This window comes from Schistocerca cancellata, chromosome 1, assembly GCF_023864275.1.
Source record: "Schistocerca cancellata isolate TAMUIC-IGC-003103 chromosome 1, iqSchCanc2.1, whole genome shotgun sequence".
Taxonomy (NCBI): domain Eukaryota; kingdom Metazoa; phylum Arthropoda; class Insecta; order Orthoptera; family Acrididae; genus Schistocerca; species Schistocerca cancellata.
Window position 1 is genome coordinate 205,806,049 of NC_064626.1, and position 21,795 is coordinate 205,827,843.

The 21,795-nt window shown below is 41.4% G+C and overlaps 1 protein-coding gene across 1 annotated transcript in view; it reads left to right on the plus strand.

Annotated features, from left to right (window-relative positions):
• The window catches only part of LOC126164190 (uncharacterized), a 153,520-nt gene that overhangs the window by 68,681 nt on the left and 63,044 nt on the right, over window positions 1-21,795 (plus strand). Inside the window, exons 6-7 of the mRNA XM_049920223.1 lie at window positions 10,190-10,325; window positions 10,527-10,721. Of these exons, the coding sequence (XP_049776180.1) occupies window positions 10,190-10,325; window positions 10,527-10,721 (331 nt within the window). The remainder of the gene's footprint in view (window positions 1-10,189; window positions 10,326-10,526; window positions 10,722-21,795) is intronic.

A 21,795-nucleotide genomic window follows, 5' to 3' on the forward strand; every position in this document is an offset into this window, starting at 1 on the left:
CAGAATGGTTCACTAGGGAGACAGTTGTATGTGCAATGTCTGACAATAGCGTCACCGTCAGAGGATTAAGAACACAGACAAACACAACCAATAAAAACCAAATATTGAATGTCAACGGGAAGATAATGTACACCACTGAGTACTAACTATTCCTGACATAAGTTAAATGGCCCATATTTCATCTAGTATTTATTTGTGGACTTCTTTTATTAAGATTTTCCTAGTTTTAACCAGTACTGTCTTCTATAAGGGTATAGGACACTTTTGTAAGACCCAATATATATCGTTGAGGTATGTCCAAAGTTTCTCAGTTGAAACTGACAGCTTTGTTCCATTAAGAACATGGTGATTTGTATCTGCTAAGAAGTGTTGGATCTACATCTACATCTACATTTATACTCCGCAAGCCACCCAACGGTGTGTGGCGGAGGGCACTTTACGTGCCACTGTCATTACCTCCCTTTCCTGTTCCAGTCGCATATGGTTCGCGGGAAGAACGACTGTCTGAAAGCCTCTGTGCGCGCTCTAATCTCTCTAATTTTACATTCGTGATCTCCTCGGGAGGTATAAGTAGGGGGAAGCAATATATTCGATACCTCATCCAAAAACGCACCCTCTCGAAACCTGGCGAGCGAGCTACACCGCGAAGCAGAGCGCCTCTCTTGCAGAGTCCGCCACTTGAGTTTGTTAAACATCTCCGTAACGCTATCACGGTTACCAAATAACCCTGTGACGAAACGCGCCGCTCTTCTTTGAATCTTCTCTATCTCCTCCGTCAACCCGATCTGGTACGGATCCCACACTGATGAGCAATACTCAAGTATAGGTCGAACGAGTGTTTTGTAAGCCACCTCCTTTGTTGATGGACTACATTTTCTAAGGACTCTCCCAATGAATCTCAACCTGGTACCCGCCTTACCAACAATTAATTTTATATGATCATTCCACTTCAAATCGTTCCGCACGCATACTCCCAGATATTTTACGGAAGTAACTGCTACCAGTCTTTGTTCCGCTATCATATAATCATTCAATAAAGGATCCTTCTTTCTATGTATTCGCAATACATTACATTTGTCTATGTTAAGGGTCAGTTGCCACTCCCTGCACCAAGTGCCTCTCCGCTGCAGATCTTCCTGCATTTCGCTACAATTTTCGAATGCTGCAACTTCTCTGTATACTACAGCATCATCCGCGAAAAGCCGCATGGAACTTCCGACACTATCTACTAGGTCATTTATATATATTGTGAAAAGCAATGGTCCCATAACACTCCCCTGTGGCACACCAGAGGTTACTTTAACGTCTGTAGACGTCTCTCCGTTGATAACAACATGCTGTGTTCTGTTTGCTAAAAACTCTTCAATCCAGCCACACAGTTGGTCTGATATTCCGTAGGCTCTTACTTTGTTTATCAGGCGACAGTGCGGAACTGTATCGAACGCCTTCCGGAAGTCAAGAAAAATAGCATCTACCTGGGAGCCTGTATCTAATATTTTCTGGGTCTCATGAACAAATAAAGCGAGTTGGGTCTCACAAGATCACTGTTTCCGGAATCCATGTTGATTCCTACATAGTAGATTCTGAGTTTCCAAAAACGACATGATATTCGAGCAAAAAACATGTTCTAAAATTCTACAACAGATCGACGTCAGAGATATAGGTCTATAGTTTTGCGCATCGTATCCCGTCAGGTCCAGTGGACTTTCCTCTGTTGAGCGATTCCAGTTGCTTTTCTATTCCTTGGACACTTATTTCGATGTCAGCCATTTTTTCGTTTGTGCGAGGATTTAGAGAAGGAACTGCAGTGCGGTCTTCCTCTGTGAAACAGCTTTGGAAAAAGGTGTTTAGTATTTCAGCTTTACGCTTGTCATCCTCTGTTTCAATGCCATCATCATCCCGGAGTGTCTGGATATGCTGTTTCGAGCCACTTACTGATTTAACGTAAGACCAGAACTTCCTAGGATTTTCTGTCAAGTCGGTACATAGAATTTTACTTTCGAATTCACTGAACGCTTCACGCATAGCCCTCCTTACGCTAACTTTGACATCGTTTAGCTTCTGTTTGTCTGAGAGGTTTTGGCTGCGTTTAAACTTGCAGTGAAGCTCTCTTTGCTTTCGCAGTAGTTTCCTAACTTTGTTGTTGTACCACGGTGGGTTTTTCCCGTCCCTCACAGTTTTACTCGGCACGTACCTGTCTAAAACGCATTTTACGATTGCCTTGAACTTTTTCCATAAACACTCAACATCGTCAGTGTCGGAACAGAAATTTTCGTTTTCTTCTGTTAGGTAGTCTGAAATCTGCCTTCTATTACTCTTGCTAAACAGATAAACCTTCCGCCCTTTTTTTATATTCCTATTAACTTCCAAATTCAGGGATGCTGCAACGGCCTTATGATCACTGATTCCCTGTTCTGCACTTACAGAGTCGAAAAGTTCGGGTCTGTTTGTTACCAGTAGGTCCAAGATGTTATCTCCACGAGTCGGTTCTCTGTTTAATTGCTTGAGATAATTTTCGGATAGTGCACTCAGTATAATGTCACTCGATGCTCTGTCCCTACCACCCGTCCTAAACATTTGAGTGTCCCAGTCTATATCTGGTAAATTGAAATCTCCACCTAAGACTATAACATGCTGAGAAAATTTATGTGAAATGTATTCCAAATTTTCTCTCAGTTGTTCTGCCACTAATGCTGCTGAGTCGGGGGGTTGGTAAAAGGAGCCAATTATTAACCTAGCTCGGTTGTTGAGTATAACCTCCACTCATAATAATTCACAGGAACTATCCACTTCTACTTCACTACAGGATAAACTACTACTAACAGCGACGAACACTCCACCACCGGTTGCATGCAATCTATCCTTTCTAAACACTGTCTGTACCTTTGTAAAAATTTCGGCAGAATTTATCTCTGGCTTCAGCCAGCTTTCTGTACCTATAACGATTTCAGCTTCAGTGCTTTCTATCAGCGCTTGAAGTTCCGGTACTTTACCAACGCAGCTTCGACAGTTTACAATTACAATACCGATTGCTGCTTGGTCCCCGCATGTTCTGACTTTGCCCCGCACCCGTTGAGGCTGTTGCCCTTTCTGTACTTGCCCGAGGCCATCTAACCTAAAAAACCGCCCAGCCCACGCCACACAACCCCTGCTACCCGTGTAGCCGCTTGTTGCGTGTAGTGGACTCCTGACCTATCCAGCGGAACCCGAAACCCCACCACCCTATGGCGCAAGTCAAGGAATCTGCAGCCCACAAGGTCGCAGAACCGTCTCAGCCTCTGATTCAGACCCTCCACTCGGCTCTGTACCAAAGGTCCGCAGTCAGTCCTGTCGACGATGCTGCAGATGGTGAGCTCTGCTTTCATCCCGCTAGGGAGACTGGCAGTCTTCACCAAATCAGATAGCCGCCGGAAGCCAGAGAGGATTTCCTCCGATCCATAGCGACACACATCATTGGTGCCGACATGAGCGACCACCTGCAGATGGGTGCACCCTGTACCCTTCATGGCATCCGGAAGGACCCTTTCCACATCTGGAATGACTCCCCCCGGTATGCACACGGAGTGCACTTTGGTCTTCTTCCCCTCCCTTGCTGCCATATCCCTAAGGGGCCCCATTACGCGCCTGACGTTGGAGCTCCCAACTACCAGTAAGCCCACCCTCTGCGACCACCCGGATCTTGCAGACTGAGGGGCAACCTCTGGAACAGGACAGGCAGCCATGTCAGGCCGAAGATCAGTATCAGCCTGAGACAGAGCCTGAAACCGGTTCGTCAGACAAACTGGAGAGGCCTTCCGTTCAGCCCTCCGGAATGTCTTTCGCCCCCTGCCACACCTTGAGACGACCTCCCACTCTACCACAGGTGAGGGATCAGCCTCAATGCGGGCAGTATCCCGGGCAACCACAGTCGTAGCCCGATCGGGGGATGCGTGGGACGAGCTGGCCGTCCCCGACAAACCCCCATCCGGACCCCCACAGTGATGCCCATTGGCAACAGCCTCAAGCTGTGTGACTGAAGCCAACACTGCCTGAAGCTGGGAGTGAAGGGATGCCAACTCAGCCTGCATCCGAACACAGCAGTTGCAGTCCCTATCCATGCTAAAAACTGTTGTGCAAAGAACGTCTGAACTAATCTACAGAGAGCGCAAACAAATCGACACAAAATTTAAACGGTTATTAAAATACGAGATTGCCTAGTAAATGCACTAACTTGTGCACTGCTGACACACTGCTCGGCGGCGGAAGGAGACTACGCGAATTTACACTATTCAGGTACTAAAACGCGATGCTACAACTCTCAAATACTATAATACGCCCGAAATTTATGAATTTAACAATGCAAGTACCAAAAACACGCAAAGAAATTAAGAATTAAACTATGTAACAAATGAGTGAGCTAGGAGTATACGACTTGCTGCTGCAGCTGCTTATCCAACGGCGGCAGGGAGCACACTGACTGTGACCAACCGACACTGGCCGTTCAAAACAAAAACAGAAGACAGACGACTACGCGAATTTACACTATTCAGGTACTAAAACGCGATGCTACAACTCTCAAATACTATAATACGCCCGAAATTTATGAATTTAACAATGCAAGTACCAAAACACGCAAAGAAATTAAGAATTAAACTATGTAACAAATGAGTGAGCTAAGAGTATACGACTTGCTGCTGCAGCTGCTTATCCAACGGCGGCAGGGAGCACACTGACTGTGACCAACCGACACTGGCCGTTCAAAACAAAAACAGAAGACAGACGACTACGCGAATTTACACTATTCAGGTACTAAAACGCGATGCTACAACTCTCAAATACTATAATACGCCCGAAATTTATGAATTTAACAATGCAAGTACCAAAAACACGCAAAGAAATTAAGAATTAAACTATGTAACAAATGAGTGAGCTAGGAGTATACGACTTGCTGCTGCAGCTGCTTATCCAACGGCGGCAGGGAGCACACTGATCCAGTCACAAAGCGCTCTGATATTCTGTTCACTAGGTGACAGTGCAGAACTGTGTCAGATGCATTGTGGGAATCGAGAAAGATGGCACCTAGACACCTTTCTTTTCTGTGTTCTTGATCCTACCTACGGATAGAGCAATCTGAGTTTCCCAGGATGCTTGTTTAAAGAATCCATGTTGACTCTTATAAGGCAGAGTTTCTGTCTCCAAAAAGTTATTATTGTGCAAGGAAAAAATGTGTTCTCTGTTCCATTTTCCTCCAACTCAGTGGGGACTCCACAGTTGAAAGTTTTCTATGCTATTTTACTGTTAGGATTTTACTTTCATTCTTGTAACACAGTTTAATGCACTGTCTTCTATTTCAGAGGTATGAACTTTAAAAAATTGGTGCTACTCCTTTTATGCTTAAAGTATCTAATTTGGATTGTAATTCTATGTGATTCACAGAATTTTGAATGCCTTAGACAAATCTAGAAAAGTCCCAGTGACTTTATTACATTTATCCAGCCTGTTTAGCAGTTCATGGAAGAAGTTGCCTATTACGGAACTCATGGTGTGAGTTGTTTAATAGGTTGCATTTACAGAACAGAGATTTCAGTTGGTCCAGAATACTCTTTCAGGGAACTTGGCAAGAGTTGAACTCAATAAAATTGACCAGTAATTATTTATGTCAGTGGTTATCCCCTTTTTGTATACTGGTCACATCTCAGTAATTTTTAAAAGTTCGAGGAAGTTCCCCTTGCCAGTTGAACTGTTTATTAAATGTGTTATTTATTCATTTTTCCATTCCATAAGCAGTGTAGATGATATGCCATCCCAGTCATTAAATGTTTTTATTTTGAGTTTTGAGATTATTTTCATTACCTCATATTCTCTTACACTTCTAAGGAAACGATGAATTAGTCATTGCTGCTGAGTTTACTTGTAGCATTGGTTTAATTTCTTATTTGCATATCTTGCTAAAATGCATACAAAGACCTCACATACTGCCTTTGGATCGTTCACCAACTTCCCATTTTCTTCTTGTGCTATATTACTGCAAGTTGAATTCTCATTATAGTCATGTTACTGCTGTTTTACTAACATCACTAGAATCGCTTATCTACTCGGCATAATAGTATGCATTTAGATTCTTTATGGATTACCTGTATATTTTTCTGGTGCTTATGTACTTTTTTAAAGATTCTTCATGTATTTTGATATTCTTAGTTTTTTCGCTATTGGACAAGTCTGATTAAAACTATGCTTAAATATTTCATAGAAATGACCCCACTTTCCATTAATGTCATCCGATTTGTGTATCGTCCTACAGTCTCTATGTCCAAGGTTCTCCTTAAATTTATTATGGTCAATTTTTCTTTTATAAGTAAGTAAATACATCACTATGCAGAACTGTTTTGTGTTCTGTATTAATGTTTATGGATTGAGCTTTGTGGTCTGAAATGCTGTGAGAGACAGTTTTCAATAGTTCTTACCACTAATTCTTTTCTATTTAAATATGTAACAATATGGACAATGCAGCATTGTGAGTCAAGTGTTATTCTTGTTGATAAATTTACATGGGCATGGTTGTAGCAATGTAACAAATGAAAATACCTAAGATAATTTACAATATAGCTTAAAGAGCTATGTTCACATATCCTATTATTATGACCAGTGTTGATAGTTTGTCCAGAAGTTCTTCTAAACAGCAGAAGAATTCATCTACATCACCGTTTATTGATCATGGAACATTTTTTGGTGGCACAGATTAGATGCCATAGGAGGGGGAGTGTAATTGCAGTTGTCAAAAATATTGTCTGTATTGAGGTTGTTAAAAATATTGTCTTTATTGAGCTTGCAATTGATTGTGACAGTGAAGTTGTCTGACCACTAATAACAGGTCTAGGTGAAACCAAGTTAATTGTTGGATTTTTTGACAGCCACATGATCCTGATGTGACAATTCTAGAGTTATTCAAACAAACTCTATGGTCAGTAGCGCGTAAATATACAGATCACGCAGTACTAGTTGGAGACGACATTAACCTATTGATTATAGACTTGGACGCCTATGGATTCATTATAGGTCGTGCAGACGGACAGTCTGGCGAAGTACTTTTGAGCACGTTTTCTGAGAACTGTTTTTAGCAGCTAGTTTAGCAGCCCATACGTAATGGAAATTTCTTAGAACTTGTAGCTACAGTCAGGCTGGACCTCATTGATGGCATCAGTATAGAGGTGGGTATTAGTGATCGTAGCGACTATTGTTACAGAAATTAATAAATCAGTCAAGAAGGCTGGGAGAGTGTTTCTGTCAGAAAGAGCAATTAGCAGTTGTTAACACCTCCCCTATACAATAATTTGCAATCATTTAGTTCCAGTATGTGATGGGCATAGAGAATCGTGAGCGAAGTGTAAAGAAATGTGCTCTGTCCACGTATGTGCTTAGTAAGTGGATTAAGGATGGAAAAGTTTCACCATCGTTTAGCTACAAAATTTGGAAAATGCTGAGGGAACAAAAGTTGTTGAACTCTTCGTTTAAAATAGAAACCACAGATGACAACATGCAGAGTTAGTAGAGATTCATGCATCTATGAAAAGATCTATGTGCGAAGCATACAACTACCACCATCATACTGTAGCGAAAGATTTGGCCAAGAACCTGACAAAATTCTGGTCCTATGTAAAATTGCTGAGCAGGTCTAAGACTTGCATCCAGTCACTTGTTGACTAGCCAGGTTGCCAGTTGAAAATATCAAACCAAAAGCCAAACTTTTGAATTCTGCATGTAAGAAATCATTCACACTGGAGACTCATACAAACTTACCATCCTTTGACATCGCACAGAGCCCTATATCGATGACATAATAATAAGCATTCTTGGGGAATATTTGTTTATTGCAGAGTTCTAGAACATTTTCTGAGTTTGAGTATAATAAATTTCCTAGAGATCGAAAATCTTATGTCCACGAATCAGCACAGTTTTAGAAAGCATTGTATATACAAAATTCTGCTTGCCCTTTTCTCACATGATTCACTGGGAACTATGTACGGAGGGCAAGAGGTGGATTCCATATTTCTAGATTTTTGAAAATCATTTGACACAGCATTGCACTGCATTTGTTATTGAAAGTACAAGCATATGGAATAGGTTCCCCCTAGATATATGATTGGCTTAAGACTTCTTAGTAAAAGAACATAGTATGTTGTCCTCAGCATGAGTGTTCATGAGGAGTCAGGAGTTCCCCAGGGATGTGCGATTGGGGCACCATTATACTCTACATAAATGGTCTGGTGGACAGGGTGGGCAACAATATACAGTTATTTGCTGATGATACTGTGGTGTACAGGAAGGATGTGGAAGATGAATGACTGTATTACGGTACAGATGACTTAGACAAAATTTCTGGTTGGTGTGATGAATAGCAGCTCACTCCAAATGTAGAAAAATGTAAGTTGATGCAGATTAGCAGAAAAACAAACCTATAAGATTCGGATACAGCGCTAGTAGTTCCCTGATTAAGACACTCATGTCATTTAAATATCAGGGCGTAACATTGCATAGCAATTTGAAATGGAACGAGCATGTGGGGAATGTGGTTGGATTTAAAGGAGACCAGCATCTGCTGGTGCATCCTGTTATTGAGTCCTGCCTGAGTGTTGTGGATCGGCAACAGGTCAGATGAAAGAAAGACATTGGATAAATTCAGAGGCGGGCTGCTAGATTTGTTACTGGCAGGTTTGAACAACACACAAGTGCTATGGAGATGCTTCAGAAACTCGAACCAGAATCCCGAGAGGAAAGTTGATGTTCTTTTTGAGAAACATTATTGAGAAAATAAGCTGATTGCAGAATGAACCTGCTGCTACCAACATAAATTTAGCATAAGGACCACAAAGATAAGATGCATGAAACTGGGGCTTATAAGGAGGCTTACAGACAATTGTTTTACCTAACTATATCTGCGAGTGAACAGGAAAGGAAATACCTAGTAGTGGTTTACGGCACACACACACCATATGGCGGCTTGTGGAGTATGTATGTAGATCTAGATCTACAGAGGCCAACAATTATTAGGCTGTGTTTTTTTTCTGATGCTAATTCGAAGGCCATCTTCACACTGCATTCAGCAACCGAACCAACATTTTTGCACTGAATGTTACTTGTAACGTAGGTGCCCACTCCATCACTTTTATGTATCTTCCTGCAGTATGTACTAAAGATTTTCAAATTATGTAACTTACTGATTTACACCTACTAACTGCTCAGGATGTTCACTTTCACAGAGAATACTTTAACATGAAGATTTACACTTACAGTGCTGTACACACCTTTCCTTGCATACTGATTTTCTTTTTTTTACTGTGTATTTTAGTTTCTCGCCTTCTTCACTGGCTGTTACTTTCCCTTGCTGGTCACATCGTGTGACACAGCTGCTGCTTTGACCCCCCAAAAACTCTTGGGGGGGGGGGGGGGGGGGGGGGGGGGGAAAGAGGCTGACTAATCAGGTCTATGCAAACTTTCTGGGAAGCTTCAAAATATTGAATTTGGTGAAGTTTGCTTAAAGTTAAATGTTGTTTCTAAATTTAACACATTTTGTGATCAGTTTCTCAGTATAGCTTTTTGAAATGAGTGTATGAATGAGAAGAAAGAGAGACAGCTGATTTGAGGAAATGAAAAGTAAAAATTGGTTTAAGATATGAAAGAAGAGAGGCTGATATTCTCAACCCATTAGAAGTCATACCCCCTACTATCACTCTCCCTCCCCACCCCAGACTCCTCCTCCCCCCCCCCCCCCCCCCCCCCTCACCCCAACACACACACACACACACACACACACACACACACACACACACAGAGAGAGAGAGAGAGAGAGAGAGAGAGAGAGAGAGAGAGAGATTGCTTCTCTCATCACGTGCATTTGCTCTCAGTCTGTTGCTGGCAGCCAGAGACAGCGATCACATGCATATGACCTGCGTTTGTGTGTTTTTTGTCTATTTCAGAAGAAGGCCTTCTGGCCAAAAGTGTACGTGTTTTGTAGTCCATTGTTGTGCCTATCTGCGACTCAACTTCTCCGCTACAATATAATATTGTCATTATTCATCCTGGATTTTCTATTATTTGTTGCAGTGGAAAGTAGACTATGGCTTATATGAAAAAATTATTAGTTACGTAATGATACTCTAGTTTCCTTTTGTGTTTGTTTCATTTACAGACAGTTTTGTTACTTAATTTTCAGCCTGGATGAGGAAGACGGATCACAATCAGATATGTCAGGTGGTGGCACTCCAGCTCATGATGCTGATGCAGTCAATGAGATTCGAAGGATGCACTTAATTTTGGTTGGGCACTCAGGTGCCATCCTAGAGCTTGTGGTGAGAACATGTGCATGCATTTATACTGTCTTCTTCTTCTTATTATTATTATCATTGTTAATAATATTAGTAGTATTGTTATTATTTTTCTGTTTGATGGTTCGTCTAAGCAGCAGCAGGTAATGGGACAAAATGTTTAAGATTTATTAAATGCCTTTGTCTATCGCACTGTAAGATTTTTACAAGACAGGTCTTTTGCAGACCGTTGGTCGGCAAGCAGTTGCAGCCTCTGAGGATGGTTTTGTATACTGCTACTCTTTGAAGACAGGACGATTGAAAAGAGTGGTCTCCTGTGGAAGTCAGCCTGTTACGTGCCTCTGTGTTGTAGAGACAGAAGAAGGTCAGCTTATCTTTGCAGGCAGCCTAGATGGGCACATGCGATGCTTTACCTTCAAGGTTTGTCTGCTCTGAAAATATATTTCACTTAAACAATTTTGTATCTGTTTTCATGGACAGAAAAAAAATTGAGTGCAACAAGAATGAATCTTTCCAGGTAAGATGGTGTTATGTTCCATTGTACCGTTTGCCTGTCCATAAATACCATTGTGATGCTAAATATTGATATGAAATGAAAGTTCAGACTATCAAATTTTAATAGATAAGACCTCTGCAAGGTGAAAAAATGTGTAACAACAGTACAGATAAAGTCCCAAAATGTGTTTGTAGTCTGAAACATAAACCCTGGACTTCCCTCCCCAGAATCCAAGTTGAAAGGGAAGCATGCAGAGCACTTGAGGGGATGGGCATATGCTGTGTATTAATTTCAGAAGGAGTCTCTTGTCTCAAATTATTGTGAGTTAACCACTTCATTCCCTTCCTGTCTCCCCTGCAACTTACAACAACTGTTATTGAAACATGTTGATAAGTTGTGTATCTTTTTCCCAGTGTATGGAAATCAATTGGAACAGAAGCTTTGACCACCAATCCATTTTTCTAAATTGCAGTGATTTTATCTGCCACAAATTTAATAAAGGCAATCACAGTTTATTTGATTTATAGTTAAAAGTTACAGATAAACACGGGGAAGTTAAGAGCAGTGACTGTGTGCTTAGTACCTATCCCACGTCCCCATTTTTATTTAAATCAGGTTGATCATTATTAATTTATATTTTGTGTACTCAGTAATATAGGAATTGTATATTACAATATGGCAATTCAAACTGACAGGCATTTCAAGAATAATAGTTTCAGTTTGCATTTGCACTTATCATTACTGTTACAGTAACATTTTCGCTATCCTTAGTGTCAGTCTGGATCGTTCCTCTTGAAAACCACAAAAATTCAGCTGTATCATTATGTATGACAGTTACTGTTTCAAATTATTTTCATGCAATTGGTAGCTCTAACCTCTTAAGCAGCTTTCAATTACATGATGACTTTTTTAGTAACTCTGAAACACAGTTCTTCATCCAGATTACCAATTAATATCCTTTCTGTCATCACTTTCCCCCTTGTTATGCACTGTCTTGTGGTAATCTTCTATTTTAATGTAGAAAGTTCTGGTTGAGAATTATGAATTATTTAGAAATAAAAGAGACGATTCACCGAAAGGCAACAGTGTTGCATTGTCGATGGGTACACAAACAGAAGGTACAGAGTATGCCAGCTTTCAGAATGAACTTCCTTTTTTAAGCTTGTAGGAAAAAGATGCACACAAAAACGCATACATTCATTCACATGCACTTGCCTATCTCCCTACATTGTGCTCGGTTGACTGCCAGTTCTTTCCGGGTTCTTGGTGAGTGTACTTGGGTGAGGTGGAGGTACGGGGTGGAGGAGGAGGAGGAGGAAGAGGGGGGGTGGATGGGTTAGGGATGGACAAATGCAGGAGGCAGGAAGTAGGTTGGGAGGAAATGTCTAGCGGCTCATGGGAGAATGGGAAGTCATCTGTGGGCTAGCTAGGGGTGCAGGTAGAGGGGCAGGAAGACCCAGATGCAAGACTTGCCCAATCCATCCACCCAGCACCACCTACTCCAGTCCTGTCACAGGCTTATCCTATCCCATCAGAAGCCGGACCACCTGTAAAAGCAGCCTTTGCGCATTGTTTTACGTTGGTATGATGACCAACCGTCTGTCAACTAGAATGAAAGGCCACTGCCAAACTGTTGCCAAAAACAGTGTGGACCATCTGGTAGCACAACATGCAGCAGAACACAACATGCGAGATTTCAATGGCTGCTTCACAACCCGTATCATTTGGATCCTCTCCAACACCACCAGCTTTTCTGAGCTGCACAGATGGGGGCTATCCTTACAGCACATCCTTCGCTCCTGTAATCTCCCTGGCCTGAACCTAAGGTAACTTGCTGTCCCCCCACCCCCCACCCCCCCACCCAGTAGTTCAATGTAGGGAGACAGGAATGTGCATGTGAGTGAGTGTGTGTGTGTGTGTGTGTGTGTACATGTATTTCCTATGAGCTTGATAAAGGAAGTTCATTCTGAAAGCTACAATAGCTCTGTACCTTTTGTTTGTGTACCTATCAACAACACAGCACTTCTGCCTTTCTGTGAGTCATCTCCTTTATTCCTAAATAATTCATAATCTTCTATTTTATGTTGTCCATTGTACCATGTAGTGCTGTTCCGTCTTAGCTCTGACTGACTTAATTTTCTGACTGCCTTCAACTAACTCAAATGACTCACTGACTAACAAAGGCTGTATGTCTGCTTTAATGAAAATGCACAACTGTCTGCTAGGTTACCAAAGAATTTAACCTTGGTAGATATTGTCTGTTATAAAGCATGTGAGAAATTAAATTGTGAGAAAGAAGAAAATAAAAAAAAAAAAAAATTGTTTCAAGAAAATATTGTTAGCAAAATTTCTAATATAGCTAATCTTACCAGATTTAAACTTCCCATTGTGATGGAAGGCAGGAGGGTGGTCAAGTTATAAATTGAAATTATGGACTAATTAGCCTCTGACTACAGGAATAGTCTTAAATTTCTTTATTATATAGTCGATTTTGGAGCTACCAGCCCCCTCCTTAGATACACATTGTATGTATACACCTGATCGATGATAGGTATGGTTTCCCCTGGATCACAATTTTCTGTCATCACCAACCTGCAATAGATGCAAAAATCTGGTACCGAGCACCACATGGGAAATGACACCTCATTGGCTGGCAGCAGTATATTTTGTTGTTATGTTTTTATTTATTTTTTATATATCTGGCATTAATGAATTAACTGATGAGCCAAAACATTGTGACCACCTGCTTAATAGCTTGTTGATACACCTTTGATACACAATGCAGCAGAAACTCTGCATGGTATGGTTTTAACAGGTTGTTGTTAGGCTTCCAGAGGTATATAGTACCAGATGTCTACGTATAGGTCATGCAATGCCTGTAAATTACAGACCAGTGAATTGTGAGCACACCTAGTGGTGTCCCAGATGTGTTCCATTGGGTTCAGATCAGCTTTCTACATCTAAATCTACCTCTACACCTACACACATACTCCACAAGCCACTGTGTGGTGCATGGTGGATCCTGTCTTGTTCCACTCACAAACTGAGCAAGGAAAAAACAGCTGTCTATTTGCCGTCATATGTGTCCTCATCTTCTGATCTTATCTTTGTGGTCTGTATGCAGTAGAATAGTTCTGAAGTCAACCTCAAATGCCGGTTCTCTATAAATTTTCGCAGTAGTGCTCCATGAAAAGAACATTGCCTTCCCTCTAGTGATTCCCATTTAAGTACCCACAGCATCTGCTTAATGCTTGCACATTGATAGAACCTACTGGTAACAAATGTAACAGCCCGTCTCTGAATCGCTTCAGTGTCTTCCATTAATCTGACGTGGTATGGATCCCAAACACTCAAACTGTACTCAACAGTGGCTTGCACTAGTGCCCTATGTGTGATCTCCTTTACAAATGAACGACACTTTCCTAAAACCCCTCTCAATAAACTGATATCGACCATTTGTCTTCCGTACTACAATCCTTACATGCTCATTCTGTTTATTATTGCTTTGCAAAGCTATGCCTTGATATTTGATCGACATGATTCTGTCAGACATCACACTACTAATGCTGTACTCGAACTGTACATGTTAGTTTTCCCTACTCACCTACATTAACTTACATTTTTCTACATTTAGAGGTAGTGCCATTCATCACACCAACTAGAAAATTTGTTCAAGCCATCTTGTATCCTCATACAGTCACTCAATGATACACTTTCCCATACACCACAACATTATCAGCAAACAGCTACAGACTGCTGATGACCCTGTCTGCCAGATCATTTATGTATATAGAAAGCAAATATATTACAAGGAAAAGATAGTCATATCATGTAGCAAAATAAAGACGATATGGGATATAGCGAAGGAGGAGACCGGTAGAACCAGACATGAAGAGGGACAAATAGCATTAAGAGTAAATGATACATTGGTGACAGATGTGTATAGTGTTGCAGAACTTTTCAACAAACATTTTATAACTGTTACTGAAAAGATGAGGTTGTCAGGTTCTGTAGATGCTACTATGGAATACCTCAGACCAGACATTTCAAGTAACTTCCTTAATATGAATTTGACCCTCACTACCCTAGCAGAAATAATGTCCATCATAAAATCTTTAAAATCAAAAACATCTAGTGGGTATGATGAAATAACAACAAAGTTAATTAAAGAATGTGATTCTGAGTTAAGTAACATATTAAGCTATCTGTGTAACCAGTCATTTATCAGTGGACTATTTCCTGAATGGTTGAAATATGCTGAAGTTAAGCCACTGTTTAAGGCGGGAGATAAAGAAATAGCATCAAATTTCCGTCCAATTTCACTTTTGCCAGCATTCTCAAAAATTTTAGAAAAAGTAATGTACAGTCGGCTATATAACCACATTATCTCAAATAACATACTGTCAAAGTCGCAGTTCGGATTTCTAAAAGGTTCTGATATTGAGAAGACTCTCTACACTTACAGTGAAAATGTGCTTAATTCGTTAGACAAAAGACTGCAGGCAGCTGGTATATTTTGTGATCTGTCAAAGGCATTTGACTGTAAGTAAATTAGAATATTATGATGTAACAGGAAATGCTGCAAAATGGTTCAGATCATATCTCTGACAGGAAACAATGGGTGTTATTAGGAAAGAGACATATATTAAGCTATCAGCATCATCCAACTGTAAACTAATTACATGCGGGGTCCCACAAGGTTCCATTTTAGGGCCCTTACTTTTCCTTGTGTATATCAATGACTTTTCATCAGTAACGTTATCAGATGCCAAGTTCATTTTATTTGCTGATGCTACAAACATTGCAATAAATAGCAAATCAAGTGCAGTCTTAGAAAGATAGGCTAATAAAATATTTGTGGACATTAATCACTGGTTCCTAGCCAATTCTTTGTCGCAAACTTTGAAAAAACACACTACGTGCAGTTCAGAACTTGTAAGGGGTGTCCCACGCGTATATGCCTAACATACGATGACAAGCAGATAGAAGAAGTGGACAGTGTTAAATTCTTGGAATTACAGCTTGACAATAAATTCAACTGGGAGGAGCACACCACAGAACTGCTGAAGCGTCTTAACAAATCTATATTTGCAATGCGAATTGTGTCAGACATAGAGGATATAAAAATAAAAAAGCTGGCGTACTATGCTTACTTTCATTCCATAATATCATATGGGATTATTTTTTGGTGTAATTCATCAAGCCAAGCTAAAGTTTTCCAGGCACAAAAACATGCAGTAAGAGTTATATATGGTGTCAACTCAAGAACATCCTGCAGAAGCGTGTTTAGGGAACTAGGGATACTAACTACTGCTTCCCAATACATTTATTCCTTAATGAAATTTTAAAAATTATCACTTTTTCAAACCAACAGCTCTAGCTTATTTGTTTCAGTTGTAAATATTTGTCATGTATTATTGTTTTTCTGACATGTTCCACATCCTGGAGGACCTCCTCACTATGGATCAATTGGAATGAAAGTAAATCTAATCTAATCTAATCTAAAATATCAGCTGTCGTATAACACTTCCCTGGGGCACTCCTGATGATACTCCTGTCTCTGATGAATAATTGCCATCGAGGACAACATACTGGGTGCTGTTACTTAAGAAGTCTTTGAGCCACTCACGTATCTGGGAAGCTATTCTGAATACTTGTACCTTTGTTAACAGTCTGTCATGTGGAACTGTGTCAGATGCTGGATGGAAATTTGAAAATATTGAATCCGCCTGTTGGTGGACACCACATCAAATTACTCCTTAAGTTCACTCTTTAAACCATTGTAGCATGATTCTAGCTCTGTGACACAGACAGTTCCTGCTATAAGATGCCATCGCTGTTGTGGAAGACATCCAACACCAAGAGAGGCAGGTAGTCCACAAAAATTTCACACAGTCATCAGCTGTCATGGTGGCTTTGGTTACTACCTCATGTTTTGTGGAAGTGCAAGTGGATGTCCCCTGTAGCATAACACTGTCCACAGTGGCTGGCATCTGTGGAGCTATACACATTTCTAGCAGCCGTTTATCTGGATGATGGTGTGACTAGAAATGACCATTGACCTTGTGTAACAAGAAATTTGATTCACTTGACCAGGTGACATAGTTCCAGTGATCTGTGGTCCAAGGTAGAAGAGCCTCTGCCCATTGCAATTGCAGTTGATGATACTGTTGTGTCATCAGAGGAATATATAGAAGTTGTGTGCTGTGTAGCCCCATGTTTGATGATACTGTTGTGTCATCAGAGGAATATATAGAAGTTGTGTGCTGTGTAGCCCCATGTTTCGTGTACAGAACAGGGTGTTCCTCAACATTTGGGCCTGCACAATCATTGTTATTTTGTCATCAGATCTTCCATAGATTGCTGCCTATCGTGCTTTAGAGTGATGAAACATGGATTCCAGCACCTTGTCTCCTACTTGTGGTTTCCCCTTCCTAAGACCATTTTCTGTAGATGCAAGTGAACAGTCAAGCAACTTCACCATTTTTGTGATGCTCTCTCCTAGACACCGGGGCTTAAAAATATTCCCTTTGTCAAAGTCGCATATGTCAGTGGATTTTCTCACTTGTGGCTTATATCATCGCAAAAATGATTCCCTTTTTGTTTCTTTTTCACTCACGTGTGTCCCTTACTGTGTCACATACCCACAACATCACCAGGTGACATTCAATTTTGTGGTGGACGATGGTCATAAATTTTTGGCTTAACAGTGTATTTAGAATGTGTAGGTACAGACTTATCTTTTGTGAGAAAGATGTCTGCCATTATTGTTTGTAAGTAGATAGTTGTATTAGAATAATCTGACTGGTTGTATTCAGCTTGTGACAGTTTCTTCATATGTACCAGTCTTCAAAAGATGGTGCTGAAATTGACAGATAACACAGTTGAGTTCAAAAGCAGTATTATCCTGAGAAAAATGCATTGGATCCAAACCATAAAAACAGACCTGTTTCAAATGACTGAGTGTTCTGCAGTTTTCTCGGTGTAGCTGTTTTGAAACATACATACATTCATTCATTATTTGACTTGATCTCGTTGTGTGCATGTTGTCCCTGATTTCTTAAACACATTCGTTCATAACCTGGCTGCATTATTACAGTATAACCTCACTTTTACTTTCCTGGAATTAATGTTTTCCCACCTTTTATGACATTTTTTATCACTCCCATCAAATTTGCTATGTCCACAATGTTAATTCACACCCGATTTTATGTAAACATATCTGTTGGTTCAAATGGCTCTGAGCACTATGGGACTTAACTTCTGAGGTCATCAGTCCCCTAGAACTTAGAACTACTTAAATCTAACTAACCTAAGGACATCACAGACATCCATGCCCGAGGCAGGAATCGAACCTGCGACTGTAGCGGTCGCGCGGTTCCAGACTGTAGCGCCTAGAATCGCTCAGCCACTCCAGCCGGCAAACATATCTGTAATTTTCCCGTGATTTATGCTTTACAAAAATTGTTCCTGGAGAAAAAAACCGACTGCAAATGATGCTGGAAAGATGTTGGCCATCAACAACTGTTAAATGGATAATTGCTTGTCACCAGGCTGCTCCAGTTATCAGACTTGAACCAGTAAACATGTAAAAATTGGAACAATTCGTGCCGCATCTCCTGCCGCTGCCAGGCTCCACTAGGAGTGGTGGCTGCTGGGGGTAACTAGGTTCGTTAAATAAAGATTTAATGACCAATCGCAACCATTTCCACACTGTCTCTGCTGCGCATATGCAGTTTCGTGATAGTTGTAATCATCGTGACACCTTTGTCAAACCATATTTAGCTTGTTTTGTCATTTGGCCACTCGTAGAGCTACTTGACACCATTACTCACTTAGTGTTGCTCAAATCTTTTTGGTTTAAGCACAATGCCAATTACGTATTTTTCATGCTCAGCAAAACGTGTTTCGAGAATTTATGCTCATTTTCAAGAGCACTATTTACGAATGTATTTCACTCAAACAGTGTGAGTGATAGTTTGTATGTGCAGGGTTTTCTACATAAATGAGGAAGCCCAGTATCTAATAACCTCAAAAAGACGACTACAATGCAAGTGACGCAGAACAACACATATGCAGACACCACACAAAATCCTTATTTATGTACATATTCGCGTTTGATAATGAGAAAAGATTCTCAAAACGCATCGTGCTTAGCATGAAAAAATACATAACTAGTGCAGTGTTCCATTATTTAAATAATGAATGATAGCTGCAGGCTTTCCAAAAACATCAATTATGATATATGACATAGACTCAAATGTTTCTGCTTCCTAGGCAGTTATCAGTTGCAGTTACATCAGTGGTTTCTATCAGATAATAAGTCTTTATTAGTGTTGTGACTTACTGATCTTTCATAGTGCCGCTGTGCAGTTACGCGCGCCCTCTACATGCGACGCTGTCTGCCAGCCATGCAGCAGCAGCACCACCTAAGCGGCCAGCCAGCCAGCGGCTGCTAGACTTGGACTCAGTTATGATTTGACTGTTAAAGTGTACACACACATCTTACTCTGTTTACTTGATCTGTGACTTTCATGTATTGCGTCTTCCTTGAAATATATTTGTTCAACTTGAAGTTATAACATTTGGCGACGAGGTAGTGATTAAGTGTCAATTTGTTACTGAAGTTCACAAAGAATGCTACGCCGATTCCATGGTACTGGATGCTATTATCCAATCGGCGCCCGCAAAGAAGTTAGGCAATGTGCCCTTCAGTTGGCAAATCTCTAGATGAAGTCTTATCCACTGCTCAGTCTTTTGAAATTTCTCGTGCCGCTGGAGCGCAAATGGGGCGACGTCAGGGAAATACAACTGCTGTGCGATGTTGTCGAAGCGTGTGGCGTGTCCCCGCCGGCCGACGTGGCCGCAGTACGCTCCCAAGCGCAGCCTCGGCCTAACCGTAAACAAACCTCTAAGAAACTGCAGCAAAACCCACGGCAACTTCCTTCATGTCCGCGGTGTTCTACGAAATATTGACGAGAAGATTGTCCACAGCTTTTATTCCTCAATGTCCAAATACTTGGTCGAGATGTTCGCATGCAGGTGGATACTGGTTCTGCTGCCACTATCATCAATTCTCAGACGTATCTTCAGTTGGGTTCTCCAATTCTGTCACCTGTCACTAGGCAATTACGGACTTACAATAAACAGAAGATTTCTCTCTTGGGACAATTTGATGCTGAGGTATCTTACAAATCTGTCGTTTGCACTGTTTCCATATTTGTGGTCAACCATAGTAATGTGGAGAATCTTTTTGGTTTCGATGCCTTTCGCGTTTTTGGGTTCTCCATAAATGACTCTGTCAATATCGTCTCTGATGCTATTTCTTATGCTCAATTAGATTCCTTGTGGACGACATTTTCATGCCTTTTTTCTCCTGGGTTAGGCCGTGCAAACAACTTTGAAGCTCATATCACTCTGAAACCCACTGCTTGGCCTAAGTTTTTTCGGGCTCGGCCTATTCCTGTGGCCCTTCGTGATCAGGTCAAATGGGAGCTGGATCGTCTCACTGCTTCAGGGATCTTGCTTCCTGTCACTTCCAGTGAGTTGTCCTCTCCTTTCATTGTCGTTGCTAGGCCAAATGGTGATATTTGTCTCTGTGGTGATTTCAAAGCCACTGTAAATGCTCAATGCCTTATCAACACTTACCCTATGCCTCGACATGAAGAATTGTTCACTAAACTTGCTGGAGGCCAGTATTTTTCTAAACTTGACCTGTCAGAACTTATCATCAACTTCCTCTCGACGCTGCTTCCCGGCAGTTTCTGGTCCTTAACACGTCTTTTGGCCTCTGTCAATACGATTGCCATTCGGGGTTGCCAGCACCCCTGCTCTCTTTCAGCGATTCTTGGAACAGTCATTGCTCACTGTCCCTGGGTGTATCAATTACCAGGACGACATTGTTGTCACTGGCTCTGGCTGAACATCTTCAAAATCTCCGCACACTTTTTCATGTCTTACAGACTGCCGGTCTTAAGTGTAATCTTCAGAAATCAAAATTTTTTCAGGCTTCTATCACGTACTTGGGGTTTCAACTCTCTCGGGATGGTATTCGTCCACTTCAGCAAACTGTCGCTGCGATTGATGCCCTCGCTCGCCCCACATCTGTTAAGGAACTGCAGGCCTTTTTGGGGGAAATAGCATACTATCACAAGTTTTTGCCGTCTGCTGCTTCGGTGGCTCAGCCATTGCATCGCCTGTTGCATAAAAACGTGCCTTTTCACTGGTCCGCGTCATGCGATGCGGCTTTCCAGAAATTGAAGACTATGCTGAAACAGGACCCGTGCCTGGCTACTTATTGACCTGGCCAACATCTTGTTCTTGCCACAGACGCCTCTCAATACGGGGTCGGTGCAGTCCTTGCACACCGTTTTTCTGACGGTTCTGAACAACCCATTGCTTATGCCTCCAAAACGCTCACGGATGCCCAACAAAAGTATTCTCAAATTGAAAAAGAAGCTTTGGTCGTTATTTATGCTCTTCATAAGTTTGGTGTTTTTCTCTATGGATCCAAATTTCATCTTGTTATGGATCACAAACCACTTGTTTCCTTGTTTCATCCATCAACGTCACTTTCCGACAAGGCAGCATACCGCCTCCAGCATTGGGCTCTTTACTTGTCTCGTTTCAATTATGAGATTCATTTCCGGCCGATGGCTCAACATGCGAATGCTGAGCACTGTCTCGCCTTCCCATGGGTCCTGATCTGGCATTCAATAGGGACGAACTTTTGTGTTTCCACCTGGATGTTGCCGAGCAGCGGGTTGTGGACGGGTTCCCCATCACCGGGGACCGGCTGGCAGCTGCTACGGGTTCTGACCCTACCCTCTCCCGGGTTTTACGCTGTATTCAGAAGGGTTGGCCAGATTGTCCGTCTGCTAAGACTTCTGATCCGTTGCGGAACTACTACGCTTTGCGTTACCGCCTCACGGCTAGGGATGGTGTTACCCTCCTTTCCACCGAAAATGCTTCGCCGCATGTTGTGGTACCTGTGTCTTT